Source organism: Lepidochelys olivacea (assembly GCF_965140295.1).
Source record: "Lepidochelys olivacea isolate rLepOli2 genome assembly, chromosome: 4".
Classification (NCBI taxonomy): domain Eukaryota; kingdom Metazoa; phylum Chordata; order Testudines; family Cheloniidae; genus Lepidochelys; species Lepidochelys olivacea.
The window spans coordinates 75,529,741-75,547,026 of record NC_140414.1 but is presented as its reverse complement, the minus strand read 5'-3'; the positions used below and the strand labels follow the sequence as shown (position 1 = coordinate 75,547,026).

The following is a 17,286-nucleotide window of genomic DNA, read 5'->3' as shown; positions in this document are numbered from 1 at the left end:
AAAAAGCTGGTCAAAATATTTCTGTCTAAAAAGTTTGATGAAAAAGGGAAAACACACACCACAAGCGAAGATTCTAGGCATATGATTAGGACCCTACCAAATTCACAGACAAAAAAAAACACGTCACGGATCCTAAAATCTGGTTTCCCCCCATGAAATCTGGTCTTTTGTGTGCTTTTACCCTATATGATACAGATTTCACGGGAAGAGCCCAGGGTTTCTCAAATTGGCCGTCCTGACCAAAAAGGGAGTTACAGGGGGGTCGCAAGGTTATTTTAGGGCAGTTGCAGTATTGCCACCCTTACTTCTGCACTGCCTTCAGAGCGGGGCAGCCAGAAAGCAGCTGCTATTGGCTGGGCGCCCAGCTCTGAAGGTAGAGCCCCGCCAGCAGCAGCGCAAAAGTAAGGGTGGCAATAACATACCATGCCCCCTTACTTCTGCACTGCTGCCTTCAGAGCTTGGTGGCTAAAGAGTGCCAGCTGATGACTGAGGATCCAACTCTGCAGCAGCAGAGCAGAAGTAAGGATGGTAATACCATACCCTGCCATCCTCACCTCTGGGCTGCTGCTGGCAGTGGCTCTGCCTTCAGAGCTGGGCTCCCAGTCAGCAGCCACCGCTCTCCCGCTGCCCAGCACCGAAGGCAGTGCCGCTGCCAGCAGCAGTGCAGAAGTAGGGGCAGCAATCGCAACCCCGTCTACAAGAACTTTGTGACCCCCCCAACTCCTTTTTGGGTCAGGATCCCTACAATTACAACACCATGAAATTTCATATTTAAAAAGCTGAAATAATGAAATTTACTATTTTAAAAATCCTATGACCATGAAATTGACCAAAATGGACGTGAATTTGGTAGGGCCATACATATGATCAATTTCCAAGTCATAAAATAAATCAATCTGCTCTGCATTTTCTACCTACTTAATGCAACCTACTTACATAGCCTCCATCAATATAGTCCGAGTGCCTCACAACCTGCAATGTATTATCCTCACAACACCTGTGTGAGTTAAGGAAGCACTGTTATCCCCATTTTACAGATGGAGAACTGAGGCACAGAGACACTATGGGTATGCCTGCACTGCAATTAAACACCTGTGGCTAGCCAATGAGAGCTGACTTGGGTCATTTAATTGTGGTGTAGATGTTCATGTTTGAGTTGGAGCCTTGGCTCTAGGACTCATCCCCCTTGCGGGGTCCCATAGCCAGGCTCCAGCCCAAGCCTGAATATCTACATCACAATTAAATAGCCATGTAGTCCAAGCTCTGTGAGTCCGAGTCAGCTGACATGGGCCAGCCACGGGTGTTTAATGGCAGTGTAGACGTGGCTTGCCTAAAATCACACAGGAAACCTGTGGTGGAGGAGGAACTTGCATGTGGTTCTCCCAAGTTCTAAGCAAGTGCCTTAACCACTGGGCCATCCTTCTTCTCCTTTGCTAACTTACCCACCCTGTGCCCACTACCCTTTTTCCCCTGGACTTATTCTAACATTTTTACCCCTGAGGAAATTCAAATGGTTGCCATTAAAATAAAAATCAGTGTCAGAGAGATGTCTCCTTTTTCTCTTTCCAAATGAGGAACTCCACCCCCATCCAACCAAACTAAGTGGGCCCGAATTCCAGGGTGGACAAGACTCAGTCCTGCACCTCTGACAGGTTTTCCTTATATAAAAATGTCACTACTTTAAAAAATGGAATATCAGAAAAATAGTACCACTGTCAGCTTCCCAAGGAGTACCAACATTTGCTTTCACCAGAAAATCCTGAGATATCGGACCTTAACAATATCATGATTCTGGGTACTAAGAAGCTATTTTAGAGGTTTATTAAATTTGCCTCTAAGGCCTGACAGTTGGACTCATGACTAAGGCACCTGGCTTGACTGGTGGGAAGGATACAAAAATAGTCCCAATAAAAAATGTTAACGCTGTAAAAGATTCCTACATTGTGTTTTGTAACATATGTTGCACATACAGAATATATGATAGTGATTTATTGGCAGTAATTAGTAATGATCTGCATAATTTACACATGGTTTAATCACTGATAAACAATGCAGCAGATTTTAGACATGGCTTGGATGCATAGGGCAAAGGACAGAGAAGAATGAAAGATGACCCCCAGGTTTCAGGCTAGAGCAATAAAGAGGATGGTGATGGTGTTGATGGTAAAACAAAGGGAATGTTATGCTTAATTTCAGTGAGACATTTAAGAGGAAAGGTCAGAGACACAGGATGAGATGCAGGATTGGATGGATGGAGACAACTCTGGAGATTTGCATATTGTCAGAATAGAAGCAGTAGTTTAAACCATAAGAGCAGATAATATCAACTAAATAGATGATGTAAAGGGAAGAGGAGGAATCCAAAGACTGAGCCTTGCAGATTCCCAACAGACAGTGGATAAAATGGGAGAGACCCAGTGAAAAGCTTTTATGCTATTCACCATCACATACTCTGGTTCTGCTCCACAGCTTCAGCACTGATTCTCCATGGATGAGTTATACCAAGAACTGGTCAAACAAAAAGGGGGAAAAATATGCACACATTTTTGCAAAAGAAATAGTCCATTTTTCCTCAAACATGTTGGAATTAAAAATATTTCAACCAGCTCTAATTCTTCCCTGTGGCATTTGGGAGTGATCCTGTGTTGTTTCTGAGGGCCCGGTATAACCAGCGCTGAGTTTGAACCTAAGTGTTTTACAATAGATTATTTCATTACACAAATTTTTATTTAATTGTGATGAGCTATTGCAATCCAGCGCCTCGGGTGGTGGGAAGATCACCTGGAGGCAGATTGCACAATACAAACGGTATGTCTATACGGGACAGCTGTGGGTGTTTTATTGCAGTGTAGACATACCCTTTGGTACTTACATCCCTGAAGGCCAAGGAGAGAAGAGATGTCTGAGAAGTAGCCATGGCCAGGAAGGTGGGAGGATGCACCAATTCTACCCGTCCCCTGGATAGCCTCTGCTGGCAAGGCTCCTATGGCTGTAATTTCAAGTTGTCCTCATCCTACAACCGTTGAGGAAGGTGGTAGTACAACCATTGCAAGCCTCCTCCCCATAGCCAGGCACAAATCTCCCCATTGGTAAGAGAAGTTGAATATAGCCTTCTGCATTCTTTTTTGCTGGCCACATAATAAAGACTGCAGCATTCTTGGAACGTTCTAACCATCTAATCTTACAAAACTGGTCAAGGAACAGCACATCCACAGCTCCTTTTCTCCCACCCTCCTTTTTTCTTTCCCTGTCTTGGCTGTGAGCTGGAAAGGCAGGCAGGGAGCAATCAAGTCATTTCTCCACTTCCCCTGCATCTCAGATCCTCTCTTCCCTATCTAGAAGAGTAGCACCCACATAAATACATATTATGAATTCACTGTTTGTCTTTCTGTACTGACAGAATCAAAAATCCCTCTGATATGCTTCTTTCAAACCAGAATAACTGGCATTATTGAAATGACTTTATGCTATCATGGAAATGAGAAAAAATAAAAAGTTGGCATTGCTTCTCTCTAGATGTCCGGACGTGCTGGACGACGTGGTCAAGACTTGCTGGGAAGTGTGTTTTTCTATGACATTCCATTGCCAAAAGTAGACAAGCTTATAAAATCCAATGTACCTCAGCTGAAAGGCCAGTTCCCTCTGAATATTTCCCTGGCACTGAGACTTATGCTGTTGGCTGCAAAAGCTGATGACAAAGAAGATGCAAAAGCAAAGGTATATTATGTAGTTTAGGCTCAGTTAGATAATGGAATCTGTTATATATTTTTAGATCACATGTTGAAGAATTTTTATTTAGTTTGACACCAAATTACCAAATATGTATTTTTGCTAACCTGAAAAATCTGTTTTTAATAAATGGGGGAATTTCAGATTTCTAATACACATTAAATAATACAAAATAATTATGATCTTTCCCTTTCCCTACACTGTTCACATTGTTTTCAGTGGAATCCAATTTTATTAAGTGATATGTATTTGGATCAAATACATCTATACTGTTTTTATATAGATCTTACAATCACAGAAATTAGATGAAAAGGCCCTATAAAATCCTCCAGTACATTTTTAGTATTTTGTGCAGTTTAGTTTTAAATACATCAAACAATGATCCTAATGGATCTCAATGTCAAGTTTTCCTGATAGTCATCCTAAATTTTCCCTTTGTTAATTTCATCCTATTATTTCCAGGAAACTCTTTGTACTAATCTGAGCAATTCCTCTCCCTATTTGGTGTTTACAACATTCAAATGTTTGCAGATTATTACAATGTCTCACCTTTAGCTGCTTTTAGACAAGTTATATTTATTTAGTTCTTTTAATCTTTTCTCAGAAGTCAATTGTTCTAGCACTCTGATCTTTTTTTCCCTCTTCTCTGAACTCCCTCAAATTTTGTCAGTCCTTCTGCTAGTGAGGTGTCCAGAAACAGATGTAATAGGAACAAAACCATACAAAAGGGCAATAGAACAGTAAATGCCACCGCCTTCTCCCCATGTTGCAGTGTTCCTGGAGTGGTTTAAGCAACAAGCTGTCTCTAATATCAGTAAGAAGGCAGAGGGAAGGGGAAAAGGAGCAGAGAAAGGGGACTCAACTGCCTAGGGAGAGGAAGTTTATCTTACTGTCTTTATAAATGCACCTTCACCTCTTCTTCCCTTTTCTCTTTCTTATGTAGATTGCATCCAAGGGTAATTTTGTCCCCATAGTGGAATGGGGCATGGACACACAGACCCTCCCCATGGTACCCTGAGGTCCCCAACAGCATAATCCCCCCTTCTCCCAAAAGATCCCCAGAGCATTGCTGATCATAAGCATGGCATTCCCTAGCAAGTCACTAATTCAGAAATTTTAAGAGAGTGATAAATTGAAGTATTTTTCCTCCTAAGGTATTGTCAGTGTTGAAGCATTCGCTTCTCTCCTTCAACCAGCCAAGAGTCGTGGAGATATTAAAGCTCTACTTTTTATTTTCTTTGCAATTTCTTGTCAAGGAGGTAAGATTCCACCTTGTTTTTCTGTTAAATGAAATGGTTTATCTCTACATTTAGTCTCTGGCCTTGATCCTGCAATGAGCTCCACACGAGCTCAGGGATGTGCCCATGAACATGCTACGAACGCCATTATTTTATAGATCAAACCAGCTATCCTGGTTATTATTGCTTGTGTTGTGCATGTACCTCAGTTCTTCCCCACAAGCCTGAGGTTTTCACTGAAAAGTACTTATATCAAAAATGCTGAATCATGATATTTTAAGAAAAAACAAATTGTTCAAAAGAGCTACATTTCACATGATTCCATCTTCCTATTTTTTTTTGAGTGGGGGGCTCTGTATCTCATTTGAGATGTTTATTACATAATACATAATTTGAAGGGCACCGTCACATGTTTTAGCCTTGGCAGGTTGAGAGCTGAGCCTAGCAATCTAGTCAGTAGGTACCATGCGATACCACCATTCTTAACAAACGCCTGTCAGTACAGCTAAAACACTCAGAAACTGTAACCTCTGATTTTACTCTTTATTGCAGTTTTTAGGGGCAATATCTGGTGGTTATAATGCTCCATTGTAATTAAGTTTATATTATATCTCACACTACTAGAATGATCCACTGTACTGCAAGGCGTGGAACTGAGGAGAATGGTTTTCTATGTAACTCTCCGAGTCACAGAATTCTCCACAATGGTGGCATGAGCAATATTTAATGTTGAACAATATCATGGTCCAAATTACAAAAATGACAGTCATTTAATACAAGGATTAATACAAGGTCCAGTCATATATTACTAATTTGTTTAATTCTTTAGGGATATTTGGATCAAGAAGGCAACACCATGGGATTTGCTGGACTTGTAAGCCATCTGCATTATCATGAACCTTCCAATCTTGTCCTAGTCAGCTTTCTTGTGAAGGGCTTGTTCCACAAACTGTGTCAGCCAACGAGGAAAGGTAAGTTCATGTTCACTACCTTTTTATAAAGTTAAGAAATTGACACTAAATTAAAAATAATTGTTAAAGAGTAGAAGACAAGTTACATATATATGGGAAAAAAGAACTAGGTATATTCCATCTCTTCTGGTTATTTCCTCCAGTCAAGCAACATTACCTCTGTCTTGGCACAACTGAACTTCAGCCAACTAGCCATCATCCAAACCCCTATCACAGCTACACACTGAACAAACAGAGAAACTGCACTGTTCTGATCTGATGAAAAAGATGAGTGAATGTTGCAATTTTGGGTAATTGCATCTATGAACTCTCTTTGGTCTGCTCAAGGGATGTTCCATTAGGTCTCACACTTCCAGTGTCATCTCTCTTTGGTCAGGGACTTGCATTTATCTGCCTCCAGACCTCGCATGTACACTGAATCCCCCTACAATTCATTGTGTTTGTTCTTGCAGGTCTGATTTGTTCAGCACTTGCAGTTTCACTCTCTCTCAAGGACTAAGATAGTACTTTACTAGGGACCAGACAGCCTTACATAGAGCATAGTGCATTTATTTTAGATAAAGAGATTACAAAGAAAATATAATAAAAGACAAACACATCCATCCATCCATCCTATGGTGACCCTCGCTGGTTCCAGTTCTTCCAACCCTTCAGCAGGATTTGCCTCTTCCCCATCCTCCACTTTGGTCAAAGATTCATGTCAGTTTATTGGATCAAAGTAAGAACCCCCTTGAATAAGGTTAAACTCAGCCTGTATACCCCAAAGCCCTTCTTTGTCTCCTGTTTTCTTGAAGCTAATCTGAGCCAGTATGTACAATTCCCCCCAGGGGGTGGTACTCATGTGTCTCAGGGTCTGCAGTAACTGCCCCCCACTTATTTTAGTTCCTGAAAGGAGCTCTGTAACCCTCCCCAACCAGCCAACATACAAGCCTGGGTTCACAGAGATACAGATAACATTATAAAGTGGATCCCATAGTCTCAAGATATCCCTGTTTTAGTCATAGCTGTCTGTCACAGTCAACAGCATGCTTATCGCACCACGTCTGAAAATTCCTCACTATCTCACACTGTGGTCTTACATACACATTGAGCAAGAGGGGTAAGAAAAACACAAGAGAGAGACTCCTGCGCGTAGATGTGCAATTGCTGAATAGCAGCCTAGGAACCTTCTCAGAGAGAATACAACAGAGATGCTCCATCATGGTTCTTTCTATCCCTGCCAGAATATGGAACCTTCTGAACAATGGTGGTCTTACAGCATCAAAGGCAACTAACAGATCTACAGGAGTCATCACAGATATTTAGTCTTTGTCCATTGTCAAAAGGAGATTGCTGATCAAGGGAACCAGAGCTATGTTCAAATTTAAAACCAAATTTAAAGAAATCAAGAAAATCTGCAGACTCTTGATAAGGCCAGAGCTGCCTCAGTAAACTTTTCTCAATAGGCTTCCTTCAAAATATTAGACATACAACATGGCAGCTCCTAGTTCCTCCCAAGTCTGTAGTGTAATGGAGTTTGGACACATTACCCACATTATATCACAATTGGCAAAAATATGTATGTTTGTACATATACATATATTAGAGATATTTTTTCCTAGAATTAAAGTTTGCTACATGAGTTTTTCCAGACTCTTAAGGTATTGGCTAGTTTAGGCTTTAATCCCAACATCCTTGTTCTGACTGTCTGAGTTTTCTATTTGAATAGACTCAAAGACATTTTCTAAAGAGGTGATGGAACAGCTAGTGCTAGTACTGGCAAATCTATTTGGAAGAAGATATATCCCTGCCAGCGTTATTAAATCTAAACAGAAGTTTTACCAGTCAAAGGTAAGATGAAATCTCTTATTTTTTTAAAAAATATTTAGTAAAGAATGATAAAATAAAATAGAGAGGTAGGCTAAGTGATTATTGATAATTTGAACAACAGATCTATGAGAGAGCTAACCTCTCTTTTGATGTTAGAGTATCACATTGTGTGACTGTAGGCTGCTAGCTTGACCCCTCAGTTCAGACAGTGCTCACACCATGCTGGTTCTAGCCCTCTTTCTCACCTGGTTCTAGCCCTCTTTATCTGTTCACAATAAAACTGTTCAACAGAAGTTCCATATATAAACCCAGCATTTTCCCTTGACCCAGGGACTTAATTCCCAAACACTTAATTTAAAAAAGAATCATTGTTAGATGCAAACATAAAGGTTGGAGATTTGATGATCTTTAGATGAGAGTTGGAGCTCTTTGCAAGCCCAATTTTGTGAACTTAGTTTTAAACAGGAAGATCATCTCCCTGTCTTGAATTTGAAGATTTCCTCTCCAACAGCTAGAAGCCTCTGCCAAACTTTTTCACAGTTTGGACTCCAGTTTTAGAAACTGTTTCATGGGCTATCTCCCCTCCCTTTCAAATAACATCCCTATGGCAGTTAATGGTATACATGGCAAAATAATATTGGAAATGTTTCAATATACTTCCCCCCACCCTTACTTTTAATGCTGTTTAGCCTATGAAAATGAGATAGCTCTCTACAGACCACAAGCTGCTGCTCTACTGACCACAGTTTGGGAACCTCTGCTCTACTGTATTTTAATTGAGTATGGGAAGGTGTTGCCTGATCTTTAGATTATATATTAATTATATTGATTACTTAAGAATCCCGAGTTATCATTTTGAGGGTTGCCAGGTTCTTGCCCCAAGATCAGGCCCAGTATTATTCAAATTATTATATAGTTGGAAACCCTGATGTGCACAATTGTAACACTCACACTATAGGAACTCTTTTATATTTACAAATATAGTTTATTTATACATTTAGCATAGTCACAAACACCCCAACTCAAGTAAGGAAGATAGAGATACTACAGAATGTACATCTGCACACCCATATACTGATACCGTTGTAGAACAACCTGAAATGTTAGCCATCATCTTCCTCATCACCATCACCTTCCCCATCATCACCAGTGGCCATCATTCTGGCATCTTGTGAGGACTACATCTCTCTCTCCTATCACCCCTAGGTGGGGATGCCACTTTTATGATATGTTACACTAATGCCGTTATGTTTGATACATATTCAGAAAGGGATTTTTTCCCCTTTTCCTTATTTGTATTTCCTCACCTTACTAATGTTGGAGTATCTTTTTCCTATAGGTTAGTATATCAATGATCTCAACTTATTATCTTATATGTCCATGCATTACCATAGCCCTTTTGTGGTTAAGCATCACATTTGTTATTTCTGTCTTAGCCGATTATTTCAGTTCTTTCCAAGTTCCAAGTTGTGGTGTACCTGTTAAGTTTAAAAGGGTATGCACATAAGAAAGCCCCTATGCCAACCGGCTTTAACACATCCTCTGTGTTAAAGGTCACAGCCACACATGGACCTTATGCTTTAACTCTTCACCATCTATCTAGGTGAAAGGTCCCAAACATATGTATGCTATCCTTAGCTCACCATACAGGAGGTGGCCTGCAGGTTCCTTGTGTTACAGCCAAAATATACTCTAATATAGACCTATAAACCTATTCTAATAAAATAATCAAACCCATAAGAAAATAAGAAAGTTATAAGAAAAGATATAAATGCAAGCAAGCAGGCTAGCCTTAAATGTATCTCATGTACCTGTTATGTATGTCAGTTCGTTGCCAGGACACTTCTGTGATTGAATTATTTACCTGTGGTCAGAACTTCCCCTTAAATTCTATTTTCAGCTCCCCAAATACCTGAGGTTTTCCATTGGGCCGTTTATCTGTGCAAAGTCTATCTGTTCAAAGTTCATAGGTCTCAAGCCTTGTGCTAACTTGCTGAAGCTAATGTCTTACAGGATACAGGCCTGTAGGTTTTTTGCATTACCGCAGAATACAATGCAAAGCAGTAAATATAATAAAGGCAAACTAGCACACTGGGCTACAAAAATCAGATGTTTGTGTGGTGGGATAACATCTTTCCTATGTAACCAATAACGTGTACAGCATAAATTACTGATTTGTGCCTTCCAGAGCTGCTGTTTCAGTCTGTTTACAGGTTTAGGAAGAAAATAGTTGACATTTTCAAGCACTAGAAACTTAAAAATGAAAGCTTGAGATTCAGCAAAACAATTCTTTGGCAATAGGTGGATTACCAGGAAAATCCTGTAGCCACAAAATTGCAGACTATGACATAGGGTTTGACTTATTATGGAGATGATGTGTTCTAGAGTCTTGCTTTTAAAAACAGTGACTTAAGTTGGAAATACCTAACATCAGATATGCTACCTGTTGTCACTGCAACATCATAACAATGTAAAAGTAGAGGATACAGCTCAGCTTTTCTGTTCCCTTTTTGTTGCTCGGAAAAACTGGTAAAATTCTAGACTGAATGTAAGTGTTCTATCCCACAAAATTGTATTGTTTTAGGTGTTCCTTGAAGATCTCCCAGAAGACTTTGCTGTTGCATTACATGAGTACAACAACAAAATAGAGGAGAATTTTGGCCATTTTTTATTTATTATTTCCAAGATGGCTGATATGAAACAAGAATACCAACTTCCTCTTTCAAGGACTGGTAAGCGAATGCTACATGTATACATTCATATTCACTGTGGTTTGCTTCACTGAAATACTGTGTTTTGGGCAATTAGAGCCTGGTCTAGTGGCAGTGTAATGTGGAAGGTAGGGGCTCAATTCCTTGTTCATAAGTCAATACATGCTAGAATCTGTATGAAAGCAACAGTCCTCCGAGGTAGGAAATATCTCACTTTGATATCTTGCAATTTTCTTGCCAACTAAAGGACCTGCACTGATGGACTCTAAAAAGGATTTTGTCAAAGCCTCATTAGAAGGAGGGTAATAATAAGGGACTTCGATGGGAAAAGAGAACAGGAGGAAAGTATGGGTTCAGACGGCAACAAAAGACTTAAAGAACCCTCTGAGTAGAAAGAAATATGGTATGATAGCATAACAGGTTGGCAGTGTTTGCCTGAAGTACCCATCTTGTTAGCAAGATCCTTGCTGCTCTAACTGAGACTACAAATCCAGTTATCGTAGTGGCTTCCATCCCTGTACATCTACATCTAGACCAGAGGATATACAGCTACTGCACTTATGACCCATCCATAGCTCTCGCTCTGTGAATATCACATAGTAACTGTGGGATGAGGGAGGTATGTTGGACCTTGGTCAATGCAGATGGAATGTTCCCAGATTGTAGCAGCAGTCTTATAAATTCTACTGAGCATATGCAAATGGTGAGCAGGTTCTTTTAAGTCAGCAAAATCTGGGTAGATTTTTCCTGGGAACCCCAGAAGATACCTCGCTGATTACAGGACTAATTGCAAACACTGCTTCACCCCCATGAAGGCATTTCTTCAAAGAAATTGATGGAAAATTAGTATTGACTAATCAGACTATTTTCCCCTAAACTCATTCTCAGAAATGGCTGAACCGCTTTTGCTGAATCTTTCAAAAAAAAAAAAAAATCAGCCTGAGGCAGAAACCAAGCATGGAAAATTTCACACCAAGTAGTTAAAAACTGGTAGAATTGTAAGCATCTGAAAGCAGAGGCTTATTATAGAAAGTGATAGATAATTCTAATTATAAGCATTATCTATAACGTCAACATTATAAAGAGAACTATTAAGTCAAAAAGAGTAATAAAAATATTTCTTGCATGAATTGATAGTTTCTCAGAGGACAGTTGTGTTGCGTATGTATTCTTAAACTTTTCATTTCACACCTTGTTCTGGTTAGATTTCTCAGGTGAAGAATGCAATGACTCTAAACTGGTGTCTCACTTGATGAGTTGTAATGAGGGAAGAACAGCTGTTTCACCTTTTGCATGCCTGTCTGGAAACATGGATACTGATTTACTTCATGCAGAGACTGTCAACAGTGTAAGTTGGGGAGTTTGTAAAGGTTCACTTTGTCTATGCTCCAGAATAAATATATTTAGATACTCCATATGAAAAAGGAATTGCCACTCTAGTGATAGCAGTTCGTACTTTTTATTTACCTGTTGTCTGAGGATATCGAAGTGCTTGACAAATATTAAGGAATCTAGCTTCACAACAGTTCTGAGGTAGGTATTATGCCTATTTTACAGATCAGGAGACTGAGGCATAGGGAAATTTAGGCAGCATTCTTCTGCTAAAAGAGAAGACAGTGATCTATTGCTATTAGGAAAGAAGTCTCTATCCTCTATTTATAGAATCAAATTCTACCTGACCTAGTTTCACACTGATTTTAGTAAAGATCCTCAGGCAAAATTTGCTCCATATTTTTTATTACTTCCAAGGAGTATATATTCCTAACAAGGAGCTTATTTAATGCTGTCAAATATAAGGAATATATAATGCCTGTTTTCTAGGGCTTAGCTGGTGCTAAGTCTTTTGGTGCTGATTTTGATCTAATGCCCTATATAGTTTGAAATCTGTTAAGGGAGAGAGATTCTCTCTACATGTACTGCCACTGTAATTGAAATGAGTTGTGGAACTTTCAGGGATTTAACTATAGAGGCAACTGGCTGGAGGCCTGTCATTTTCAGCAGGTAACATTTAATTTTGGAACACAGTCGCTGCATTTGTTGATCAGAACCTGAGTCTTATGGGTATAATGGGCCTGGTATAATGCTCATCTATTTACTCACGCTTTTGTGTGAATTGGGTGATTGTAGGGGAGCCTATGGAGCTATTTATGAGAGAATGTTAATTTAGTATGATGGAGTTGATAGTTTTCAGAGTAACAGCCGTGTTAGTCTGTCTTCGCAAAAAGAAAAGGAGTACTTGTGGCACCTTAGAGACTAACCAATTTATTTGAGCATGAGCTTTCGTGAGCTACAGCTCACTTCATCGGATGCATGATAGTTGATAGTGTTTTCTTTTAACTTAGAGCTTCTTGGATAAGCCCATTTTTATAAACAGAAAAATAAATAAAAATGTATCATAAAGAATAAAAGTACTTTTAATAATTGGTATAGGTGTTTCCTTCCTAGATTCCATAATTAGAAAAGAGACACTCAATTTTTTCAGTCATGCACTAAGCCAGCAGAGGCTTTCAGTTATCAATTCCTTAATATGCCTTCTTTTCTACACTACTAGTAATCTAATAAAATGAGAATTAGGTAACAATTGTAGGAAAATAATTTTGTGGAATATTTTAGTAATAATATTAATTTGTCTTAAAATGTAAAACTCTCCAGTAAATAAGAGGTTTCATTGATGGTTACTTTTTCCTTGTCTTTCCATCCTCCTGATAGGAGCTCTAGTATTTAACAGACTGACACTTTGTGCAGTTATTTTCCTTGCCTCTGCTTTAAAAAAAAATCTCATTTTGTGTCTGGGCTCTTGGGTTCCATTTGCTATGTAACCTTCTTTGCATAAATTTGGAAGAAAGAATTTCAAAAAACAATCTAAACTTTAGCTCCTAAATATTTAGGCACTTTAATAAGTGGCCTGTTTTTTCAAAAAACATATTGAGGGTCCAAGAGATCCCATTATTCAACAGGAGCTGCTAGGTGATCAGCATTTTTGAAAATTTGTTCAATTCTTTCGGAGTCTACGTAAGGATTTAAGAGCCTAGTTTTTAGGTATGTTTGGCTGGGATTCTTTAAGAAATATTAGTTTTCATAAAATAAATTAACCATCATTATAAAGTGATGACTACTTTTATGAATGCTTTATTTCCAGCAACAGTGCCATAAGGGCTTTGTCCTGCAAACAAAACTACACAATGATGACAATGGATTTTCTGCTCTTGGGGCCCCAGTTCAGCAAGGTACTTGATCATGTGCCTAACTTTAAGCACATGAGTAATCCCACTAACTTCAGACCTTGCTGAATTTAAGCTTCCAGTATCAGACTTAAGTCTGGCACCCAGACACAGAAAAAAAAACCAGACTGTCCAGGTAAAACCCAGATACGTGGCAACTCTACTTAAGTATTAAGTTGACAGGTAGATGAGTAAGGTCAAAACATGAAAAACCCTGGATAAGCATGCAAAGAATTTATACAGTAAACCTGAAAGATCTGAATTTTAAAATTAAGTTGCACTGTTTCCTCAGGTCATATTACGCACAGTTGGTATTACTGCTGGAAATATTCCTGTACTTTGTGCAAAGAAATTTGATAATCGAAGAAGAATGATGCCACTTAATGCTTATGCACTTGACTTCTATAAACATGGTTCTTTGAAAGCAATGGCACAAGATAATGGGTAAGCACCTGATGTTTCTTTGATTTAATTTTTCATCTTAATATAAGCGGGGGAATAGTCCTGCTCTTGTGGGGAACCTTCCTGGCTTCTGCACTATCCCGGTGAAGTGGGCTAGCGAAAGGATCTGAGTCCTCGCTCCCACTTCCTTTACCCAGTGGCCTCCCTGCCCTTGAGGACTCCCTTCCACTCTCCTATCTGACAGAGTCCTTGTAACCCCAACAAGGCTGGGCCCAGGATTCCTGGGGGGCTCGGCCCCCAACCCTGCTGTGGTCACCTAGGACAGGGGCTAGGGTGTTCCCACTCCGGGGTACTCTCTCTGCACTGGGCACTTCTCTGACCCACTGACCATTACATACAATTTAAAGCAAATGCAAGTTATTCAATCAACAATTAATTTTAAAAAGAATAAGGAAAAATGGGAAAGGTTAAAGGAAACACATCAACCCGCTCTGTGGCAGGGAACATCACAAACAGTGTCTCTGGAATGTCAGGGCAGTTCACAGTCTGTTCCTTGTAAGTCCCAGGTCTTTTTCTCAGGCCCTGGCTGTGCTGTAGGGATGCTGTGGATTGAACACTTGCTCTGGTGGTGGCCACACTCTCTCAGGCTCTAAGTGGTAGGACCCTCCGTCCCAGTGTTGCCCCCCGCCCTGTCGGGGTTACGATCCAAGCCTGGCCTGCAGAGCCTCTTGGCAGAGGCGTCTCCCTGTGCTGGGCCTGCTGCCCAGGGTCCCCCTCGGTCTCCCCAGCTGCTCACCACACCCAACTCCAGACTGCTCCAGCCCCAGCTGCACTACTCTGTCTCAGCACTGCTGCTGCTGCTCTGCCTCCAGCTCCCTGGGCTGCTTCTTTGGCCCCTCTGGCTCTGGTTGCTGCAGCTCTGCTCCCAGGACGTGGCTGCTCTGCAGGCTGCTTCTGTGACTCTGCTCCCAGCACTGACCTGCTTCCTGGGCTGCTTTTCTGGTCCCTCTGGCTCTGGTTGCTGCAGCTCTGCTCCCAGGGCAAGTCTGCTCTCTCTGGGTTGTGCCTCTGGCTTTGGGGCTGCAGCTCTGCTCTCAGGACAGGGTCTGCTCTCTGTGGGCTGCTTTTCTGGTCCCTCTGGATCTGGCACAGCTCTGCTCCCCAGTTTAGCTTGGGCCCCACTCTGTCTGACCCAGACAAATCCAGCTCACATGGAGGACGGGACCTCCCTGCCTCCTGACTCTCTGATTAGCCTGCCCGTCCTGTCATTCAGGCTGACCTAGAGCATTGGCTTCTCCCCATTGTTCCTGGAGGCTGTCAGTCTCAGGGTCCTGATTCCCCATCGACCCTTCCCCTTTTTAGCACTGGGAGCTAGCCAAGCAAATCACCCCCACTGAATGTAAGTAAGGAGGCAACAGTCCCCTTATGTTAAGCATGGTTGTCACCCTGATAGTTTAAGAGGTTAAAATATTATGCATATTGCATCATCTTCTCCCCAGCCCCACTCATCCATTTCAATGAATGAAGAACATACAAACCTAACTTTTGACTGTGAACACTTCTAACACTATTGTATTTACTAGTGGCCCTCACACCCTTAGATAAGAGGTAGCCCTGGTGTGCTAAATGTTTTGATTATATTTATTGTCCATATATAATTTTTTATGAATCACTCTTTAAACTCTAGGAGAAAAATGCAGTTCAGTGCACAGGCAACTATATAAAGCCTGCCAATATCTGTGTGTTTTACAGAAATCTTTCAAGAGATTTTTCAGTAATCTACTATTTTCAGTGTTCTGATACAGTCTTAGTTAGGGTGAAATTGAGCTCAGTGTAGAGTTCCTGCACAAAGTCCTATGCACCACTTAAGCATGCAAGTAAAGCTTAAGTTCAAAAAGCCTGCTGCCCTTCCATTTACTCTAGGTAAAATTCAACCTTGTGCAGAGTACAGTTACAAGGGTCACTTAAGCTTTTTTTTTAAGGACTTTAGTGGAACTTAAATGGTGCATAAGCCGTCTATGGACGACCTGCACAGAGATGAATTTCATCCTCTAAGAATGTCAAGGAGAAATATTTTACTTTTTAATATAATTTACCTGCTTTTGACTGTTGGGCATGCTTAAAAAAAAAGACTGAGCTTGAAATCCTGGCCCTATTAAAACTAGTGGGAATTTTGCCACTGACTCCAGTGGGGCCAGGATTACCCTGAATATGTATCTGTGAAACACCTGTAATATACATACTTTAAATACATCTAGTTATTTACATTTGGAAATCTTTTATTTTTCTAGTATCCATGAAGGAGCAGCTTATCTTCTGCTGAAAGATTTTTCACTCACTATTAAAGCTATCAGGTATACATATGCTGGTGACTCTATTTAAACAAGAAAATGGACTAAAAGGGAAGTTAATTTTTTGTAAATAACTTCAGATACTTTTTAAAATTCATGGTAACTGAAATGAAAAGAAAACTCTGTTTTCACTTGTCTTTTGAAAAATGTGTGATTTTGATAATTATGTCTTGTAAAAATAATTTCTATCCCTAGTAAAATAGTAGATAAAATAGTAACTAATGGGAAATTCACTAAACATCTACAGGATGAGAGTACCATGTTCATGAGTTTAGAATAGCATGGGTTTAGAAAGATTAAATCTTGGCAAAGAAACTTGACTGTTTTCTAAGTTAGACCTACAAAATCAGTGAGTAAAGGAAGGAAATAGATGTACTAGATTTGGGGCCAGATTCCTCAGCTATTGTAAATCAGCATAGCTCTATTGAAATAATGGAGTCAATGGAACTACACTAACTTTAGCTAAGAATCTGTCCCTAGGTTTTTAGTAACACATTTAACACTGTCTGTAAAATCATGTTTGAAAAACTAATTCAAAGTAAGTTGGTTAAGTACACATTTATGTTGACTGATAATTAATGACAAGGCTATAAACAAAGGATAATGATAAATCTCAATATAGGTCTTTTTTCTGAGAAAAATGTTGAGCGCACTACTGATCCAGCGAAGCACTTTAGAACATGCTCAATTTTAAGCATGTGAGTAGTTCCATTGACTTCAAGAGAGGGAGCTCAGGGAGAAAACAGCTCTCTAAGAATCCCCTTGCGGCGGTCCTCCCACATCATTCCATTAGGAAGAGACTAATACAGTATAGCATTCCATAGCTTCTTCTGGCTCTGATTTAGTAGTCCTCC

General features: G+C 40.1%; 1 protein-coding gene across 1 annotated transcript in view; it reads left to right on the top strand.

Moving 5' to 3' along the window:
• LOC311520161 (putative ATP-dependent RNA helicase DDX60) overlaps nt 1-17,286 on the top strand; it is a 69,224-nt gene that overhangs the window by 50,461 nt on the left and 1,477 nt on the right. The window contains exons 30-37 of the mRNA XM_084627431.1: nt 3,517-3,717; nt 4,884-4,988; nt 5,797-5,938; nt 7,647-7,768; nt 10,332-10,479; nt 11,664-11,806; nt 13,972-14,123; nt 16,373-16,435. Of these exons, the coding sequence (XP_084483557.1) occupies nt 3,517-3,717; nt 4,884-4,988; nt 5,797-5,938; nt 7,647-7,768; nt 10,332-10,479; nt 11,664-11,806; nt 13,972-14,123; nt 16,373-16,435 (1,076 nt within the window). The remainder of the gene's footprint in view (nt 1-3,516; nt 3,718-4,883; nt 4,989-5,796; nt 5,939-7,646; nt 7,769-10,331; nt 10,480-11,663; nt 11,807-13,971; nt 14,124-16,372; nt 16,436-17,286) is intronic.